The sequence below is a fragment of the Plecotus auritus genome (genome assembly GCF_963455305.1).
Source record: "Plecotus auritus genome assembly, chromosome: 5".
In the NCBI taxonomy this organism is placed as follows: domain Eukaryota; kingdom Metazoa; phylum Chordata; class Mammalia; order Chiroptera; family Vespertilionidae; genus Plecotus; species Plecotus auritus.
This window is the reverse complement of record NC_137776.1, coordinates 133,594,720-133,616,414: the sequence shown is the minus strand read 5'-3', so window position 1 is coordinate 133,616,414 and position 21,695 is coordinate 133,594,720. Positions and strand designations below refer to the sequence as shown.

Here is a 21,695-nt window from a genome sequence, read left to right as displayed (position 1 = left end):
TGTTTCATACCTAGAAAAGAACTCTGAGATAAGATACCTCAGTGCAGACGCATTCCAAATTTTCTTTCAGGTATGTTAGAAGACTCGCACTGCAGAGAAGCGATAGAGGAAGCAGCATGGAATTAGTTTTTTCTTTATATGTAGACTATAGGGTGTATGCTGGGAGATGACCTCACAGTGATTCTCCATCTGGCTGAGCATCAGTTTGCTTGGGAGGGCATCTAGCCTGGAACCCGATCTTGGACTGACTGAATCAGAATTTTTTCTGTTGGTGAAGATAAGATTGACTGCACTAGAAGAATGAGTCAATAATTTGGACAACAATTTGTGGAGAAATATGTACAATAGCATTATAGTTAACTAGTGGCCCGGTGCATGAAATTTGTGCACAGGGGGGTGGGGAGTGGGTGTTCCTCAGCCCGGCCTGCACCCTCTCCAATCTGGGACTGCTCGAAGGATGTCCTTCTGCCGGTTTACAGGGATCGGGCCTCAACGGGCAGTCGGACATCCCTCTCGCAATCCGGGACTTCTGGCTCCTAACCACTCGCCTGCCTGCCTGATTACCCCTAACCACTCTGCATGCTGGCCTGCTCGCCCCCATCTGCCCCCCTGCCATCGGCCTGCTCGCCCCAAATGCCCCCCCCACCAGCCTGATCACCCCCAACTGCCCCCGTGCCAGTGTGCTTGCCCCCAACTGCCCCCCCTGCCAGCCTGCTCACCCCCAACTGCCCCCCCTGTTGGCCTGCTTGCCCCACCTTCCCTCCCCACTGGCCTGCTCGCCCCCAACTGCCCCCCTGCTGGCCTGCTCACTCCAAACTGCCCCCCCACCCCCGCTATCCTGATCACCTCCAACTGACCCCCACTGACGTCTGCTCACCCCAACTGGCCCCCCTGCTGGTCTGCTTACCCCCAATGGCCCTGACCCCACCAGCCTGATCACTCACAACTGCCATCCCATCCTGGCCTGATCACCCACAACTGACCTCCCCTCTTGGCCTCTAACTGCCTCTACCTTGGCCCTGCCACCATGGCTTTGTCCAGAAGAATGGCCAGAAGGTCTCCTGGAAGGTCTCCCAGTCTAATTAGCATATTGCCCTTTTATTAGTATAGATAGAGGCCTGGTGCACAGCTGGTTTGCCCTGAAGGGTGTCCTGGATCAGGGTGGGGGTTTCCTTGGGGCATGGGGCAGCCTGGGTGAGGGGCTGAGGGCCGTTTTCAGGCTGGTCAAGTCCCCCAGTGGGGACCCTCAACCCATGGGGGTGTGGCCAGCCTGGGTGAGGGGCTGATGGCTGTTTTCAGGCTGGCCACACCCCCTTCAGGGGGGGTCCCCACTGGGGTGCCTGGCCAGCCTGGGTGAGGGGCTGTTGGCTATTTGCAGACTGGCCACGCCCACCCTGTGATCTAGGCTCCCAGCTCCTCGTTTTTTCTTTCTTTCTTTTTTTTTTTTCAGCACCTCCTTGAGCAGAGGCTAGGGCAGAGGTGGTCAAACTTTTTGACTCGAGGGCCACAATGGGTTCTTAAACTGGACCGGAGGGCCGGAACAAAAGCATGGATGGAGTGTTTGTGTGAACTAATATAAATTCAAAGTAAAGGAGCGGAGGGGAGAGCAAGAGAACCCTCCGTTCTTTCGGCTCCGCGGGCCGGATAGAACAGCCGAACGGGCCGGATCCGGCCCGCAGGCTGTAGTTTGCCCACAGCTGGGCTAGGGCCAACTGGAAGCAAATATCTGGGATTTATTTATCTTCTACAATGGAAACTTTGTAGCCTTAAGCGGAGGCCAGGGCTGGCCAGGGCGGGTGAAAGCTTGGCTTCCTCCATCACCCGGGGCAACCCAAGCCTCCTGCTCGCTCCAGCTCCATGGCCATCTCCATCTTTGTTGGGTTAATTTGCATACTCACTCCTGATTGGCTGGTGGGTGTGGCTGGTGGGTGTAGCAGAGGTATGGTCAATTTGCATGTTTCTCTTTTATTAGTGTAGATAGGGGAAATTAGAATGACCTTAAATCTCACAGTAGGAATGTGTTTAAATTAATTGTGGAAGATCCATAATGTTGTATATGTTCATCCAATACAATGGAGTTTTTAAATGATAATAACTAAGGATTGGAATCCAAGATAGTGGTGGAGTAGGTGGAAATTACACCCACTTCCTCCCAGGCCCAAACTGGACTTACCACTAAAATGTAGAACAATCATCCTGAATAATCAATAGAAGACTAGCTAAAGAGTCTAATAACCAAGGACTACAGAAGAAGCCACATTGGACAGGCAGGAAGGGCAGAGATGCAAAAGGGCTAGCCCTGCTCCAACTGATAGCGCTGAGGTTTCGGAGGGATATCTCAGCTGCGGGGGATCTTAAGTGTTGGGTCTCAACTCCAAGCCTGCTCCTCAGCCCAGAGCACCAGAGCTGGGAAGAGATGCCCACATAAATCTGACTCTGAAAATCAGTGGGGATTCTGTCCATCAGGGAGAGACAAGAGTTTGCTAGAGACACAGATATGCTCTCAAAGGACCAATGCACAAAATGTCATTCGCAGCCACTCACCCTGGGCTCCGAGGGAGGGAGAACAGAGTGGACTAGAGTCACATGAGGCGAGTGGGGGTGGGGGAGTGGGATTGTGGCTTTGGGGAGAGAGCTGAAGGGATAGCCACCAGGATCCCTGTGCTGAGTCACTCTCCCTACATCACTAATGCCATCTTTCTTGGGTGCAGCACTCCCTCCATGTGGCATCAGCCTGGGGGAAAGCAATATCCCCATCCTCTGGACTCCCTGTGCATCCTTCCCCGCCCCCCCTCCACAGAACTTAAACTCTGCTGCGGAGTTAGCTGCTTTGGCCCAGATGTAGAGGTCTGGGCAGGCTCAGGGGGTGTCAGTGACTGAGTTGTGTGGCTGTGGAGCAGGGGTCATTTCCCCCACATTCCCATGAACCTGACTGGTTCTTCCTCCTCACAGGAGATCTGCTAGAACCACCCTCTGGGCTTCTGGTAGATCCAGCCACTGGGCTCAGGAGGCCTGAACCACCGGGAGGCTCCTCCCTGCTGAGGTTGGGGCAAAATCTGGGACAGACTGAGTTTTGTGGCTCTGGGGTGAGGGCGGCAGCTCCTAACACCTTCCCTGAAGCCTGACCATCACTTCGTCACAGGAGATCCACTAGCCCCATCCTCACAATTCCCAGCAGCCACATCCTCCTGATTCCCAGCGATCCAACCCGGCTGAACTGTCTCCTCCTGGCAGAATCTGGGACAGACTGAGCTATGTGGCTCCAGGACAGAGGCCATTTTCCCCTCACACCCCGACTGGAAGAGAGCCCTCTCTTCATGTGACCAAATCTTGGTTTGTTTGGGCCTGATAAACTCTGCTGACCTCACTCTAACGACTCCCTGAGACCCCCACCCCAATACAAAGGTGTGGGAGCGCCTAGCAGGTGTCAGCTAGACTTGGTATACCTTTGGGACATTTGTTGAGTGGCCTCAGACCAAGAACTGGCACCAAGTTTGAACTTGCATCAGTCTGGTGAACACCACTCGCCCCTACCTACTGACTCACTGAGAATCTACCTCATGCAACTAAAGTACTGCCATAGCTCCTTTCAGCGACTGAGCCTAACAGGCAGTTGGCAGGTGGAGGTGGAACTCGGGATGTTTTGGGACTTTGCTGACCTGCCTTCCAGGCCTGCTGCTACTAAAAGCCAGGTTTGATGCAGAGATTGGTCCTTCCTGCATGCATACAGGCTCAGCAGAGGCAGCCACAAACTGAATTGCTTATAGCTCCAAACAGGTTTTTCAGGGCCAATCACAGGCAGCATATGACAGTAGCCTGCCCCAGAGTCCCTCTCAAGAGGCCCAGAACCAACACACCCAGTGGCCAACTTCAGACAGCGTCAGTGCAGGATCTTAGTAAGCTTCACAAGCAGCATATCCAGTGAGATCTCAGCAAGCACCACACCTTGCTGAGGCGATTCTGCTTCTTGTGGTTAGCACCAGCACAGCTGCTCGCCTGCTGTGGTTGGGGTGGAGCCTCGCAGTCAGCCAGCCTAAGAGTCAGTCCCATACATGAACAAGTCAATAGCAATCAAGATACAAATACAACAGAAAGGCTCTTACTAGGTGTACCGGTTAATAATGCGAATTTTGTAATCAAAGACAACACCATAATTTCAAGAGAAACATCAAAAGTGCTTTATTCAAAGTAATGTCCATCGCTAGCTACACATTTCCCCATCTTTCAGGTAATTTGTGGATACCGTCCCAATAGAACTTTTTTGTTTTAAGGCAAACCATTCAGAGACCAATTTTCCACTTCTTCGTACATTTTGAAGTGCTGCTCAGAAAGTGTGTGTGCCATTAATCGGAACAAGTGGCCATTTGAAGGAGCAAGGTGTGGTGAATATAGTGGATGGGTTAATACTTCCCAGGCAAGATCTTTTAACGTGTCTTTAACTGGTTTTGAAGTGTGTGATGGTGTGTCATCATGAAGCAAAATTACTTTGCCGTGTCTTCTGGCACATTCTGGTCATTTCACGATCAAAGCGTGGTTCAAATTGATTATTTGTTGTTGGTAGTGATCAGTATTAATGGTTTCACCTGGTTTTAGAAGCTCATAATACACCACACCTTCCTGATCGCACCAAACGCAGAGCATTATCTTCTTTCCGAAGCAATTTGGCCTTGCAGTTGATGTTGATGGTTGACCTGGATCAACCCATGATTTTGTGCATTTGGGATTCTCAAAATAAATCCACTTTTCATCATCAGTCACAATTTAATGCAAAAAAGACCTTTCGTGCCGTTGAAGCAACATTTTACTGATGACTTTTCGGTTTTCCATTTGTCTTTCATTCAGTTGATGTGGCACCCATTTTCCTTCCTTTAAAATTTTTCCCATTGCTTGTAAATGATTGGAAATGGTTTGCTGAGCAACATTTAATCTTTCTGCAAGTTGTTTTTGAGTTTGACAGGCATCTTCATTCAATAATGCTTGTAATTGTTGGTCTTCAAACTTTTTCGGTTGACCTGGATGTTCTTTGTCTTTCACATCGAAATAATCATTTTTAAAGTGTTTAAACCAGCATTCACAAGTATCTTAAGATGGAGCATGTTCACCATAAGCTTCCCAAAGTATACGATAACTTTTTCTTCAAAATAATGAATTAAAACTTCCCGCAAATGCTCTTTTTTTGGCGCGAAATTCGACATTTTTAAGTGTAAAAATATCTATGATGTTAACAACTTCAGCAAATTTGACATATGAAGTTTTGAAGCTTGCTGTCAATACAACAAAATAGCATACATATCAAATCACATACATATCAACATATGTGTAACTCCATCTATTGAAAAAAATCTGCATTATTAAGTGGTACACCTAGTATAACCCACACAGGGAAGATTCCTGGAGCACCCAACTCAGGTGACCAATGAGACAGCACCACGGGACCTCATAGGACACCTATTACATAAGCCCACCCCACGAAGCGTGTGAGTTCTAGCAGATCTAGCTAATACATAGAAACAAATACAAAGAGGCAGCCAAAATGGAGAGACAACAAAACAGGCCCCAAATGAAAGAACAGGAGAAATCCCCAGAAAAAGAGCTAAATGAAGTGGAGGCAAGCAACTTATCAAATATAGAGGTCAAAGCAGTGGTTATAAGGATGCTCACTGGCATGAAAAAGGACATAGAGGGAAATTCATAGCAATATAAGCCTTCCTCAAGAAATAAGAAAAATCTCAAATAATCTAAGTTTACACTAAAAGAACTAGAAAAAAGAACAACGAATGCAGTCCAAAGTGAGTAAAAGAATGGAAATAATAAAGATCAGAGAGAAATAAATGAAATAGAATCTAAAAAATGCCCAATATAAAAGGTCAGTGAAACCAAAAGCTCATTCTTTGAAAAACAACAGCAAGGTTTACAAACTGTTACAAACTCATCAAGAAAAAAAGAGAGAGGATACAAATAAATAGAGTGAGAAATGAAAGAGGAGAAGTAACAACTGACACCGAAAGGGTTGTACGAAAATATTATGAACAACTGCATGTCAATAAATTGGACAAACTGGACAAAATGGATGAATTCATAAAAACATACAATCTTCTAAAACCAGTCCAGGAAGGACACGGCCACAGAACCAGCCCAGGAAGGACACGGCCACAGAACCAGCCCAGGAAGGACACGGCCACAGAACCAGCCCAGGAAGGACACAGCCACAGAACCAGCCCAGGAAGGACATGGCCACAGAACCATCCCAGGAAGGACATGGCCACAGAACCAGCCCAGGAAGGACATGGCCACAGAACCAACCCAGGAAGACATGGCCTGAACCTGGACTCTGCCCTCAGCTGATACTGCTGCCTTCTGAGAGTGTCCTCTCCTCTTCTCTGCATCCCTGGTCAAAGGTTGGACATCCTAGGCAGGGGAGCCAACTGGCCAGGCCCCTGTCAGTGTTTGCTGCCACGGAAGCAGGGCAAAGGAGTATCTGGCATTTTCCAGCATCAGTGATGTCATGCTAGCTCTGCTCCCACTTAGACTCTGAAGGGGAGAAAAGGATTCAGGTGCTGGGCAGCCATACAAATGACAGATAGCCAGTCTGATTGGTACCTGGCTGTCAGTCAGTCTTGTTCTCCCCTGCCAGAGCCCAGTAATGAGCAGGCGATTATCCCTCAAAATGCCAGCAGCTGCCAGCACCAGTTTGCTCCTGGTCACTTAAGCATTTTTCCTAAGCGGTGGCCATCACAAGCTCCAAACTAGATGTGGATTAACTGCTGGGAATTCACGCACTGCGTCGTCACCTGGTGCAGCTGCGTTGATAGGGCTGCCTGCTTCGTGGTTCATACCTGATAGGAGTAGAGTGGTCATGGGTGGGGAGGAGGGTGTAAGACAGGTAACCGTCAAGGACAGCAGTTTGTAAAAGTTTGTGCCCAGAATAGTCCAAGAACACAACTTCAGAATTCAGATAATCAGACTGGCAGTTGGCTTTTCTCTGTAGTAGGTGGAGCAATATAAGAGTTTGGCTTGACATTGGCAAGAATATATGAACAGTCTTCTTGCCTGGATCAGTGACCCATCTCAGTCCTTTAATCATAGTCCTTTAATCAAAGCCAAAAGTCCACCCTTCACTGTGATTATTATTTTCACATCATCTATTTAGTATTCTAGCTACTGGCTTAGTGGCAGCTCCAGACACCTGTGTCCCCGTGGACAGGACTCTGCCAGATTTTTAGGGATGTTTATACATCTCTGGAGGCAACACTGCAAATGGTAAACAGCTATTTTTGTCAGGTGAGGGCAAACTGCTTCTGAGGGTCTAGACAGCAACTGCGAAAAATGCATTAGTCGATGTTTTTAATGCATGTAATTTTCCAGCAGAGGTGTGTACTTGCTCCAGCAGCACATTAACAGCTGAATTAGGAAAGACCTTGTTAGCATGTACATCCTATAGTATAACATCTCAGATTCCAGAATCCTTTTAAAAACTCGCCCAGGTCACTGAGGACTGTGGGAGAGGAGGCTGGAGTCTCAGTTTTCCCGTGTGTTCCAGAGGTTGGGACCATGCTCTAAGAAGCTTGTGCTTGTCTGATTCCTCGGGCACAGCCCAGGGACATGGGAGCCAGCGGAAGAAAACAGGGTCCAGCTGTGGTTTTCCACAAACTAAATCCTCTCATGTTTAGACATTTTATTTTTCATACCTTTTATTTATAACATAAATTTTTTCCTCCCACATGAAAACTTACTCAGAAACTCAATCTATAAATCAAAAGTTGTGTTCTGATTGAAGTAATCATAGGGGCCAAAGCTGACATGCTCCGTGCCTATTTCAGCCCCTTAGGGCCCCTGCAGCCCCACCCCACAGAGCTGTGGAGCTCTGTGTGTCAGGCCTCGGGGTGCAGACAGAATGCCCCTTGTCTGTCTGTGAGTTGGGGAGCTGGACACTGTTGATCCCTCTAGTGGCTCACATGGTCAGTGGTCAGTAAATAGATTTTAGATTAGTGATTGTGACAGTAGCTTCGGCTTTGGAGGGATCAGGAAAACCTAAATATCACACCTTTCAACTCCTCCTCATTAGCTCAAATGTTCCTGGTTCCATTTCTGTTTAAATGCTTTATACTCCCCGTAGACATAGAAAGTCTCTGGTGAACTCAAACTTTGAGACACCTGATGAACTGAAGCCATTTCTCTATGGAGGAAAGTAGATGCTACAGAAATAACTCTTCGCCGAAACCGGTTTGGCTCAGTGGATAGAGCGTCAGCCTGCGGACTGAAAGGTCCCGGGTTCGATTCCGGTCAAGGGCACGTACCTTGGTTGCGGGCACATCCTCAGTGGGAGGTGTGCAGGAGGCAGCTGATCGATGTTTCTCTCTCATCGATGTTTCTAGCTCTCTATCCCTCTCCCTTCCTCTCTGTGAAATACCAATAAAATAAAAAAAAAAAAAAAAAAAAGAACTCTTCGTGTATTACTGTGAATGCCTTAAATCTATTTGGAAAGTAGCTGGGATTTAAATACTGAATAATACTCACTAAACGAATGCATTTGCAAATCAAATATATCCACTTCCAGCTAAAGGGTCTGGCCAAGGGTGACAAGTGGCCCTCATGACATTGAATAGTGCCTCCTGGTGGTGCAGAAAATCTTTATATTATATTGTTGGTTTGTGTTTCTTTTCCTTTATTTTTCTACTAGGGATAAAGAAAAAAAGTTCTAAAAGCTAGAAGGTTGAGGAAGCAAGCTGAAGTCTCTTCCCTAGATTTTGACATGGAAGAGTATGAATTGAATTTTATCTTTGTGGCTTATACAGAACAAAGCTAAGCTGTGGCTGAGTAAGAAGGTCTTAGAGGTCCAAATTAGGATTTGTTCTGATTAAAGGGTTGATTGACAAATAGTAAGAAAGATACCAAGCTGTATCTCAGGCATGTGGTTTTCAAACACCTTTTTAAAAAAAACTGTTTCTCACTTGATAATGTTGCATACATTTCGTTCATTAATAAAGCTATGGTTTTATGATAAATCAAGTAAACTTTGTACTTTGCTTAGCCCATATTTCTGTGGCCATTGCCACATTCTGGTAACATGGTACCTAAAATTGCAGGTCAGGATGTGTTTGGGAGAGTTATTTTGAAAGCTAGAACACTTTTGTTGAAGGTTAAAACTATAAAACTAAGGTCCTAACTCTCCTGCTTGGTGGTGGTTTTTTGGTGGGTAAGTAAATGGGGAGTGTAGCCCCCATAATTCCCTGAGGCCTTGACTTAATCTCTGTTGGGAGTGAAGAAGGCTCCAATAAATAGAACTTATCTTCCTCAAGGAAAAGCAATATACAGAGACAAAGAAGCCAGGATTTAGAGATTTAAAAAATCTTTATTAAAAATAAAGCAGATATTGTAGAGTGTGGCTTAAGTCTGTAGGCAAAGAGGTTTCCTAATATTAGACCTGTGATTAGACAGACCTCCTAGGGACACCACCAGCTCCTCTTGGGGGAAGGAGCAGAGCAGAATGAGTTCTCTGCCCACAGGGTGGCTCCAAAGAGAAAGGGAAAGTGAGGGGTTAAGACTGAGTTACCTAAGTGCCCTGGCTCACAGCCCCCTGGATATCTCAGCACATTGAAAAAAATGTTTTTATTTGATTTTTTTAGAGGAAGGGAAAGGGAGAGAGAAATATCAACATTAATAAGCTACCTCCTGCAGACCCCCTACTGGGTATCAAACCCACAACCCAGGTAGGTGCTCTGACTGGGAATCGAACCGGTGACCTCTTGGTGCATGGTTCAACACTCAACCATTGAACCACACTGGCCAGGCACACTCAGCACATTTTTTATAGTACCCCCAGGCCAGTGGTCGGCGAACTCATTAGTCAACAGAGCCAAATATCAACAGTACAATGATTGAAATTTCTTTTGAGAACCAAATTTTTTAAACTTAAACTTCTCCTAACGCCACTTCTTCAAAATAGACTCGCCCAGGCCGTGGTATTTTGTGGAAGAGCCACACTCAAGGGCCCAAAGAGCTGCATGTGGCTCATGAGCCACGGTTTGCCGACCACTGCCCCAGGCCAAAAGAAATACCAAAAGGTTCAATCAATTAAGTTCCGTCTCAACAAGTTAACAGTAGTAAGTGTTGCTATGCTTCTGAAAATATCCCATAGAGCCCCTGTGAGTTTGCTGTGGCAGCCAAGGCACCATGGAGCATAGTTGGAAAATGCCCTTTCCTTCAGAACTCAACAATAAAATTAAGTCACTCTTTATTCTCTTAGAAGAGTGAATCAACGAGGAAGTAGAAAAAAAGGCCAGGAGCATTACTCTAATGGAGCTTCCTGCACATGGAAGGAAATTTGAGGAGAGGGAAGAAACATACTCTTGTCCCAAAGCATCACCACAGCATCCAGGTTTCAGCTCAGAGTTAGCCCAGAACTGATGCGGCTCCCTAACCCAGGAGACTGGACGGCATGTATTTAGAAGTTACACCTTCTAGTATTTTTAGTACCACATACATGTTTGGAAGGGAAATGGAAAGCGAGGTGATAAACCCAGGGACGTAGATGGAATACATTTCTATAGCCTGCCCTTTCAATTCTGCATGCCCGAAGTCAAATATTATGAAGGCCGAGAATAAACTCATTTTTATTGGCCTAAGTTCGATACAGACAGTCAATTCTGCTGAGCCTCTAAGCAGTCTTTTTCTTTGTCCATAGCTCTAAATGGAAGTATAGCCTATGGAGGGAAAAATGAATAGCTGAGCCTTTCATGTATACTCCGACCCCAACAATAAAATGGCCACTCGGTTATAATGCAGAATTTCCATTAATAATGAAAAGTAATACATGGTGGATTTCTTACCATAAACAACTAAATATTTCCTGTGTGTGCCTCTCATTGTATCACAGAATCATGCCCCACCTGCATTTATAGCTTGATTGGTCAAGTGTGCATTTCAATCAGTCGGATTTGCCTCATGAGTGAAACACCAGTATTAGCAAAACATGAATTGCTCAATGTGCAAAAAACTTACCAAAGTAGTCAAGTATTTAATTCCTTTGTATTAAAATTGTATTGTGCCATACTGAACACATAAATTTAAGAGTTTGCAACTATGTCTATGAAAGCATTTTATTGTTTTACCTGTACCCCTTCTGTGCCCCCAAAAGAGGCATTTTCCAGGATGAATTCACTTTGCTCTGAGGAGGAGGCAGTGTTGAATAGAATACCTGAAGTGAGAAGATGGGTATGGCTGTCACCATGATTACCTGTGGAAAGAAGTGGGCTAGTCACTTATTGGGAGATGCCCGTAGAAGAATACCTCTTGGAGGAGGTCCTGGGGTCTTCAGAGGAGGCGTGCCGTGCCCCCAGCCTCACCTGCTATTTTGCAGTCGCTCCCTGAGTTCCTTTTCCTTGCTTCTTCCTCAAGGCCTCCTAGTTGGCATCTCATTCTACTCCTATCTTCCTTACTCCCCCCTCAGCTCTTGTTCTATCAGCTCTACTCCTCCCTAACAGAGCTTCCTCAGAAGCTCAAGTTCCTTGTCAGTAAAATGGGGTAATTAATAACCTCTGCCTACTTCATGAAGTAATCATGAGAATGGAATGAGATGTATGTTAAAGCATTTTGTTAACTGCAAAATGCTACATAAATGTCAGGTGTTATAAATCATTAGCTGGTCTTTTCCTCAGCTAAAGCATTTTTATGTATATTTTACTCACCCTCTGAACAATTCTTTGTCAAATAACAAATGTAAATGCCGCTGTTTTTTCCTGCTTGTATTATGGTGGTTCCTTTGCAACTTTATGATGTAGGCTGAATCTTTACTCCTTTGGCTCATATCTCTTCCCCTGAACACCCATGCAGGATCATAATCCATAAAACACAGAAGCAATAACTCCTTTTAATTGCCAGGAGTTCATCATTTGCTGAGTTCTAACTGCAGTCACTTAGACACTTGTCTTGAAAAGCCTGTCTCTGTTTATTCCGCAGAGCCGAGACTGCGTGAAGCTGGGCCCTCCTGCGGAGGGAGAAGTCGTTGAAGTCAAGTGGCCCGATGGCAAACTCTATGGAGCGAAATATCTCGGATTGAATGTGGCCCACATGTACCAGGTGAGTGCTGAGCAGTGTTTGATGCTTGCTGAGATGGACAGGAGAAGCCAGAGGGCAGATGGTATATTCATTGTGCTGCTGATCAGTAAACCATATCAATATGGGGTACCTCTTATTTTGTAAAGGAGGCAAAGACTTGATGTCTGATGACCCAGGTATTTCTAGAGTTTTATTACCATGTTTGCCACTGGGAAACCCTAATAACATTTGGTGAATGGTAAAGAACATTGTTAGGCTGGAAGGGTAGGCAGCTGGATGCTAGGCGGCTTTCCTGTGTTTTCATGATATGGGGAGAGCCTAATTGGCTAGTTTATCTCACCAGAGCCAACACAGTGATGGCTGTTCACCACCAGCAGCCCCTGAATTTGTGGCTTTTGCCTGAGATGCCCATTGCAAACCTAAACCAATGGTGCGTTGACACAGATGTGGCCAGTTGTACACCCAACCTTAAAGGAGTGCTGTCTAATGCGGAGTACAGCTATCAGTTGTATATTCTGCTCACGAGGGCACGCTACATTGTATTAGAGTATGTATACAATTAGAAAATGAATTTTATCCCTATCAAAAGTGAGAATGAGTTAAGCTCTAACAAGGAAAATAACATGGATAGCACACATGCATTTATGTTCCTTCAGAAAGTCTTTAAAAAGGAGTAAATTTATTGAAACCAGTACACTGCAGTTCTTTCAGTAACACGGAGGTGGAATCAACATTCCCAGGCTAAGCAGTAGAGTGAAAACAGGAAGATTGAAGTAAAAGGAGAAAAAGCAAGAAGGGTCAGTCCTGTTAAGTTGGGTGGAAAGAGATCCAGCAAAGATGCATATATACATAACCCATGAACACAGATAATAGGGTGGGGCAGGGGTGAGCCAGGAGGGGTCAATGGGGAAAAAAGGGGAGCATATATAATATTTGCAGTAATAAAGATTTAATGAAAATAACAGTTTAAGAATGCTAAGACTGCCAGTTTCAGCAGAGAAGTTGTTCAAAGATCAATAAGGGGCTTAAATGGAAGAGTACATGGCAATACAGTACACCAGGGGCTGGAGCCCAGTGTCATTAAAAGTATTCAGAAAAGTTTGGAAAACTTAGGGAAGAACATTTTTTGAAGTCTAGAAAAGTGCAAGGGGAGTGGGGAGGGGAGGACATTTACATAGTGTGTGTGTGTGTGTGTGTGTGTGTGTGTGTGTGTGTGTGTAGGCCATTTTCCCCTTTGCTTTGGTGGCAATGTAAACTTACAGGTTCAGGTCATCTATACTAATAAAAGGGTAATATGCTAATTAGACTGGGAGACCTTCTGGACAAAGCCATGATGGCGGGGCCGAGGCAGAGGCGGTTAGGGGAGATCAGGCCAGCAGGGGGGACAGTTGGGGGTGAGCACGCCGGCAGGGGGGGCAGTTGGGGACGATCACGCCAGCAGGGGTGGTAGTTGGGAGTGACCAGGCTGGCGTTGGGGGCAGTTAGGGGTGATCAGGCTGGAAGGGGGGAAGTTGGGGGCGATCAGGCCAGCATGCAGAGTGGTTAGGGACGATCAGGCAGGCAGGCAGGTGAGTGGTTAAGAGCCAGTGGTCCTGGATTGCGAAAGGGATGTCCGACTGCTGTGGGATCGGGCCTAAACCGGCAGTCGGACAGCCCCTGAGGGGTCCCAGATTGGAGAGGGTGCAGGCCGGGCTGAGGGACACCCCCCAACCCCCACATGAATTTTGTGCACTGGGCCACTAGTCCTATATAATAAAAGCCTAATATGCTAAGTGTCTGGTTGTCCAGTTGGCTGTTCAACCAACCGAAGCGTAATATGCTAATGATATGCTAAGGCAGCTCAACTGCTCACTGTGACCACCAGGGGGCAGACAGTTGACTGGTTGACCAGTCGCTATGATGTGCACTGACCACCAGGGGGCAGACATTCCAACCAGTAGGTTAGCTTGCTGCTGGGGTCTGGCCGATTGGGACTGAGCGAGCCCTCTCTTGGTCCCTCCCCACCTGGCCAACCTCCTGCGTCCCTCCCCGGCCCCAATCGTGTACCGGTGGTGTAAGAATTCGGGCCTCTATTTTATAATAGGGTAAGTGCTAGAGCATCTTTGCATCGGGATGTTTAAAATTGGACAAAAATCACAAGATAGGCTGATAATACTGGTGACTCCTAGAAAAGAGGCATCATTGAATATTACATCATTCAAAAGAAAATAATTACATTTAATTAGACAATAAATGCAAAAGCAACGCATCTCACATGTAGCAAAGCTATTTGCTCAATGAAAAGTATAATGAGGACATGTTGAAATTCAGGCTAATTAGTAATCAGTGTGTGTGGACTTCAGGTGAATTTATGATGGCCTATCAACAGAACTGTGGGCACATTCATAGACTTAATGAAAAAGTTAAGACTAATATTAAAATTAGCTCTCAAGTACAAGTAGTTTAAAATTCCTCATTAAACCAAGCAGCCTTTTGCCATCATTTTGTGTTTTGTGTCTCTTCAACCTCACCATTGAATAAGCGAAGACATAAAAATAGACATAACTAAAATACCTACTGCACGGTGATAAATATCCTAAGTATATGCATTTTTGGACCCTTACAGTAGCCCTATAAGGTAGGTGTTTTTTACTCTTATTTTACAAATGAGGCCAAAAGGGATCATTGAATTTAATAATTTGACTAAGAGCACACATCTGGTCAAGGGAAGGGCCAGAATCTGCTCTCAGCTCTGTCCCAGTCATGGTTCACAACCACCCCAGAGTGCAGGGGCAGCCCCTGATTTTAGCCCTGAGAGTCCTGCATCCCAGGAGACCCCTCAGTCCCCGGCAGCCAGGATAATCAGTAACCATAACTCCCCTTTCGTTTTATAATTGCCTTTTCCTCTTGTAACGATTTTCAAATTATCTAAAACAGAAGAAAGGTAGGCACAGGTGGTTCTGCCTATGTTCTCAAGTTGTGTAAATGAGATGACACCTTGGCCTGATTAAATATTAAAGAAACCATTGTGATCAAACAAGGACAGGAAGAGAAGCCTCCTGCCTCAGCCTTCTGGAGTAACAGGGAGCTCTCCTGTGAGGGAGGCCTACTTCCACCCGCTCAGCTTAGTCAGATGTGAGCAGGACATGGTAATAGGGTTAATTGTGTAATTTATTATACTGTTTTCTTAAACTCCAGAATATTTTTTATAAACATAGCTCAGCTCCGTGGTTTAACTTACCTTTTAACTGGAAGTGCAAGCATTTTTTATTTCTTAAAAGTAAAACATTCAGACAAACAGACAAGTTAGGGACTTCAAAAATATCCTGAGTGCTTCAGAGTTAGAACACATTAGGTATTCCACCCTTTTTGCATCTCTTTTGTTGTTTTCCCTTAAAAGAGTTAACTTGGGATTAAATGTGAACCAAGAACAATCCCTTCAAATAGGGCATTTGATGAACTTCTCCCAGATGCTCTAGGTTTCTGTTAACTCTGTCACTTATGCCCTTTTCTCTAACAAAGTCTGCTGAAATGTTGGGGGAAAAACTGGTTTTGAAATGATTGCTCCCATTTGGTTAGCTTGAAAAAAGTTTTCAAACATTTGCATTTTAGGTAATAATATGTTTTTACACATTAGTGAGGTTTAATTGTTACGAGGGTGAGAACCTAGGGTTTTTCTGGCCGTTCAGTTGAATTTGACAAAAGTGAGTTCAGAACATAAAAGCTTTGTAAGAACTTGAGAAATTATTTTATCTGGGAGGATTATTATATCATCATTTCTTTCTCATGGAGAAACAGCCCTCCCTCTTATATTGTCAGAACCTCTTAAAGCCATGGTCGGCAAACTGCGGCTCGCGAGCCACATGCAGCTCTTTGGCCCCTTGAGTGTGGCTCTTCCACAAAATACCACGGCCTGGGCGAGTCTATTTTGAAGAAGTGGCGTTAGAAGAAGTTTAAGTTTAAAAAATTTGGCTCTCAAAAGAAATTTCAATTGTTGTACTGTTGATATTTGGCTCTGTTGACTAATGAGTTTGCCGACCACTGTCTTAAAGAATCAAATGGTGCTGACAGGCCCAGCCGGTCCTAAATTGGCTACAGTCTCAGTTTCTGAGCAATTACTTAAGCAGCAGCTACTGTTCTTTGTTTTTGCTGTGGTGGGTAAAGTTTTTACATCACATATTCCAAGACAGTCATTTTCAAGAATTTTTAGCTTGTTTGAAAACATATTTTGTTCTTAGTTTGATAAGGGAAACTTATCAAACTTCCTTCCTTGGCTGTTGGCTAGTTCCCTTTATCTGCTTTATCCTTTTTTTCTGTTTAGCATGTTCAATGGAACCCTGAAAAAAAAAATGGTCAGTGCTCATTTGTTTTTTAATATATATCATGATGCCTTACTTCTCATTAGGTTGAATTTGAAGATGGATCCCAGATAGCAATGAAGAGAGAGGACATCTACACTCTAGATGAAGAGTTACCCAAGAGAGTGAAAGCTCGTTTTGTAAGTGCTGGCAAATGCCACTCAGGGATCTGCCCTGTAGTTCCCTTATCCTCTCCAGCGGGAAACATGCTTAGTTCTCACAGAATATCTTCCATAGCGTCTCCCTCCTCTCCCCTCTCCGCCCTCCCTTCTTCTCCCCTTTCCTTTGTTTTTAAATTAAACACACACACACACACACACACACTTTTTTTTACCTGCCTAGATTTTGAGGATGGGAAATGGAATGAGCAGCCCTCTGGAAGTCTCCCAGGTCTTTGACTCTCTAATCCATGTATGGTTAAGCATCCTGTGCGCCTGGTCTTGCAGATTTTACATACTGTTTCTTATTCGTATTAGAAGAAATCGTTCTGCTTTCTTCTCTGACCACAATTCCTTTGTTCCACAGTAGATTTGGTTCTAGTACCAGGATATGTTCTCATATGGCTTTATTTGAACTCAGCTCCTGAGTTTTCTAAGGTCCATTTCGCTGAACAATTACACCAAATTCAACCTTTTTCTTTTTTAAATTATCAGAGGAAAAAATGTTAAGAAACGGCGGTGAAAAATGTATGTCACATATATAATCTGAATGTAACCTGTTATGACACACAGTTGAGCCTCGTAGAAAATATCTTCAGGAACAAAGGCTTATGGTCCAGCTTGCTGCCAGTGCTTTTATTGAGTCAAAGACTTGGGCGCTCCTGTTGTAGGAACGGCTTTTCCCTCAGGTTGATATGCAGCCCTCTGGCCCTCGGGCAGTTGTCTATGACTTCTATTTTTTTTTCCCAGTTGGCGAAACAAATCTAATTGGAAAACTCATTGAAGGGAGATATTTATGACTAGAGAAATCTCTTTTGTGTGTTTTAAGGAGGGGTGGGTTAGCAGCCCTCCCTGGGTGGCCTCCATGTTTTAATGAATTGTGCTCACCCAGACACATGCTGATTTGGAAAGAAATTTTTCAAGAGAGTCAGCAGTCCACCTCGGTGATTGTGCTGGGTTCTTTCCCACTAACTTCAGAAACAGCCCCATTACCTTTTATTGTCTCACAGAATAACCATAGCAACAGTGCATAATTAACTAGAGCTACTGGTAAATCGGTTTTATTATTGTGTTTGAGAGGCTGAGTTTTGCTGTTCTCACACAGTGGCAACACTGTCGATGTTTTATTTTCTCCTTTGATAACTTGAGCATTTATAAAAGGGAAAGATTACTCAGAGGAAGTACTTTCCTCAGAAAGAATGAAGCAAAAATGTTTTCTCCCAATGGCAGAGAGTGCCCAACCAACCACCAGGCTTCCTGGGTGAAACAAGGTAGTGTCTGGGGACCCTTGGAAGCAGCCTGTTTCCCTGGGTAACCGTCTCATAGCTGGCAGGGAGCATGCCCCGCTGTGCACTTGGGTCATTTTTTTAGTTTTCAAGCTTCATTGTAACTATTCCATTATTTGCCTCTTCTTCACAATTGACTGTGTTTTCAAGCCCTAAAAGCCGGACTGTGTCTCCGTCACCAATCCGGGAAGGAAGCCTCCATTGACATAGTAAGATGCTCTACACCAGCCGTGGGCAAACTACGGCCCGCAGGCCGGATCCGGCTGTTCTATCCGGTTCTCTTGCTCTGCCCTAAGCTCCTTTACTTTGAATTTATATTAGTTCACACAAACACTCCATCCATGCTTTTGTTCTGGCCCTCTGGTCCAGTTTAAGAACCCATTGTGGCCCTCGAGTCAAAAAGTTTGCCCACCCCTGCTCTACACATTGGTTATTCTGTGTGATCCAACTCAGTGAAAACCAGTTGGGAATGATTTTAGGAGGCAAAATAGTAGGGAGTTAGGAAACAAAAACAGTGCTTTATAATGTAGAATTTACCTGATCCTAACAGAAAAGCCCACATTCTTTCCCCCAGCTAACACTTACTGAGCAGTGGCCGAGGGCTGGGCATGTTGCTTGGTATTGAGAAAATGTGTAAAATCAATACTCAGTCCCAAATATCCTCACCCTTAAGGGTTTTGAGAAACCCTTGATGGGGAGAAACTCACCTGTCCCTGTCCTTGCCACTGCCCTCATTCCACTGCACTGCCATGGAAAGTCTTACAGGGACCCTAAAGGAGGGCTTCAGATTTGCCTGTGGCAGAGAAGATGGAGTCTGTCCCATGCAAAGGAAACAGTGCGTCTAAGACAGGCTTGCACGAAGAGCCAGTAGTGTGGCCGGGACCTGAAACAAGTCAGTCTGACCGGAGCTTGGCATAGGATTCTGCCAGGTTATATAGGTACAGCCGAGGGCATTGGGATGTTGTCTTTATTGAAAGATTGTAAGCATGAGTGTCACTTAGTCAGAAAGTTTTTAAAGAACTTTTCTCTACTGGTTCTATAGAAGATAGCCTGAGGGTGTCGCATTTGTCTCAATGCTTCAGAAAAGGATGTATGAGGCCTGCACCATGGGGTCAGTGGTGTTAAAGAATAGAGGATGGAGGGCTTCATGTAGGAGGGGTACTGGACAGGCTGGGGACGGGGGAGTTTGCAATGACTTTTAGGTTTCTGATCATTGTAGCTAGATGGATGGAGATAGTTGTGCCATTTATGAAATACTATAGGCCCAGTTCACGGATTCATGCACCAGTGGGGTCCCTCAGCCTGGCCTGCAGGGATTGGGCCGAAACTGGCTCTCCTATATCCCCCGAGGGGTCCCGGATTGCGAGAGGGTGCAGCCAGGCCGAGGGACCCCACCGGTGCACGAATCCGTGCATCGGGCCTCTAGTATGCATATAAGAATCTTTGGTTCATCTCTTCCCACCCTCCCCTGTACCCCCTTCCCTCTGAGATTCATCAGTCTGTTCCATGTTTTCATGCCTGTGGGTTCCACTCCTGCGTTGAGCCTCTGTCCCCTGGTAGCCAGTGCACGTCATAGCTACCGGTTGGCCCGTCAGCCAGTCTCTTAGGCTTTTATATATATAGGTAGGCAGGACAGGGATGGAGAAGGAAGAATTTGAGTTTCATTCAGGACAGGTTGATTCGAAGTGCCTGTGGGGTAAACACTCTGAGATGCCCGCTAGGCAGTTGGACACGCAGGCCTGAGCACAGGAGGAGTTCTGGATGGATGAGAAATGTCAGCATCATGGGAATAGATGCAGGAATTGAGGCCATGAATGTGGGTGTGAAGACCTGGGGAACATATGGGGAGAGAAAAAGGCCAAATGTAAAATCCCAGGGGCATCAGAGTTGAGCAAATAGTTAAGAAAGGGGAACCCCTGTGCCATCAACAGTGAGTACCCGGAGGAGGAGGGGAGTCAGGAGGAGGGGCTTATAAAATGACAGAAAAGAGAGCTTTGAGCAATATGTGACAGAATAGTTAAATAAATTTAGGATAGAAAAGTGTCATAGGAACTAGGACTTGAGCAAGGATAGTTTCAGGGAGGTTGTGGGGGCAGAGACCTAGAGTAAATAGGAATAGGGGTGAATTAGAGATGACTATTGACCAATTTCTCAGAAATCTGATTGGGCAGGAACCAGAGGGAAGATGGAGAATGAGGGAGATTTAAATGAGACTTTAATCATGCTGGTGCTGGGGCAAGTCCCTGGGGTTGGAGACCCTGAAGAAAGAGGGGTGAGGTGGAGGGGGAGGGTAGGAAGGTTCCAGAGCCACCTGTGTGGGCCCTTCACCCGGGGCTGGTGACCTGTCCCTGGCACCCCTGGATCAATCTTTGTACACTCTTGCCATGGTCAAATGCCGTGCCCTTCTGCAACGTAACGCCGGCTAATTTTAGTCCACAGCCTCTGATATGCGATTTGAAGACACATTTTATGGAGCAGACATAATCCAAGGAGAGAAAAAGAGACAAAGAGTGCTGAGCTCCAGGTTTAAAAACGAATATGTGGACGACCCCGTGTACCGCACGTTTCTGAGGAGCTCTTTCCAGAAGAAGTGCCAGAAGAGACAGTAGTCTGCGTGTGCTGCTGCAGCACCAGAGCAGCGTGGGCAGGAAGAGGAAAGGCAGGGGCAGCCATGGGCTGTGCCACGCGTTCCACTGCGGTAGGTGACGGGTCTGTCTCTGACGTTGGAAAACTAGGCTCCCAGAGCGTGGTAACCCAAACCGCAGAATACACATATTGTTAATTGGCTACAACAACCTGGAGCCATCCCCTCGTCTTGCTTTCACATGGGCACAATTGTCTTTATGATCCCAAAGGATTTTTCTAAGTGAAAGGAAGTATTAGTGAGTCACCCACCAAAAAAGCCACTGCCAGAGGACATGGGTCCCCAGGTGTGGCTGAGGCCCCTAGGCAGGAAACACAGGGAAACTCCCCTCCCCCTGCAGGTGGGAGCCTCCCAGGGGGGCAGGGAGGGGTGTCATTTCTATATTTTCCACAGTCAGGGAAGGATTCTCACTTGTTTTAAATGGCAGTTTTTATAAAATATTTTTAAACCTCAAATGGCATGGATGGTGATGAGATTTACCCATGTGCTACCTGTATTTCCCTTGTACAGAACTTTTACATTTTTTTTATATCCCTATTACTTTTGATTGTGTCTGCTGAGAACTAAGTTGTTGGCATTTGTGAAATTTTTGGCTCTTGAGAAAGAATTTTTATGAATTGTATGGAAATTTTATGAATTGTATGGAAATTTTATATATTTAAAGAGGGAGACCTGGGACTGTTATTTTTAAACACTTTTTTTCATAATACATATTCTAAGTAGATATTTATAAGAGGTTTCTTTCATTATGTGTTTGTAAAATTAGAGTTTAAATAAATATGCTTTGATGCATAGTTTTGAATTAATATGATTTTCCCTTTTTAAAACAGCTTGAAAATGTACTAGTGTTTAAAAATAAAGATTTCCATCTTCTCCAGTTCTGTCTTCTGACTTGCTTATTCACCTAGGTTTCAACCAATAGGAAATCTGGTTTGTTTGGGAGCTGGCTATCATGGACATGGTGCCGGGATCCAGGACAGTCACCGGGGACAAGGCTTTTCCGCCTGCCCACCGTGCCAGCTGGGGTTTCCTCAGCTCCTTCCTCCAGGCCTGGAAGAGATCCGAGCACCTGGAGTCTCAGCTCTTTTCATCCCGGTTTTCTTGGTCCCCAGTTGCCATTAGAAGAGGCTGTATGGATCCTCTAACCCCTCCCTTGCTTCATAGAGGACAAGTCGGGGATAGGCGGGAAAGGGATTGCCCAAGGTCACACTGT

General features: G+C 45.4%; 1 protein-coding gene across 3 annotated transcripts in view; it reads left to right on the top strand.

The window, feature by feature from the left end:
- KDM4C (lysine demethylase 4C) overlaps positions 1–21,358 on the top strand; it is a 375,701-nt gene extending 354,343 nt beyond the window's left edge. For 2 of the 3 annotated variants that reach the window (XM_080668088.1, XM_080668089.1), the window contains 3 exons: positions 11,959–12,078; positions 16,442–16,534; positions 20,271–21,358. In XM_080668088.1, the coding sequence (XP_080524214.1) occupies positions 11,959–12,078; positions 16,442–16,534; positions 20,271–20,447 (390 nt within the window). In that variant the 3' untranslated portion in view covers positions 20,448–21,358. The remainder of the gene's footprint in view (positions 1–11,958; positions 12,079–16,441; positions 16,535–20,270) is intronic. The other variant, XM_080668087.1, reaches the window with a different exon arrangement.
- The last annotated feature ends 337 nt before the right edge of the window (positions 21,359–21,695 follow it).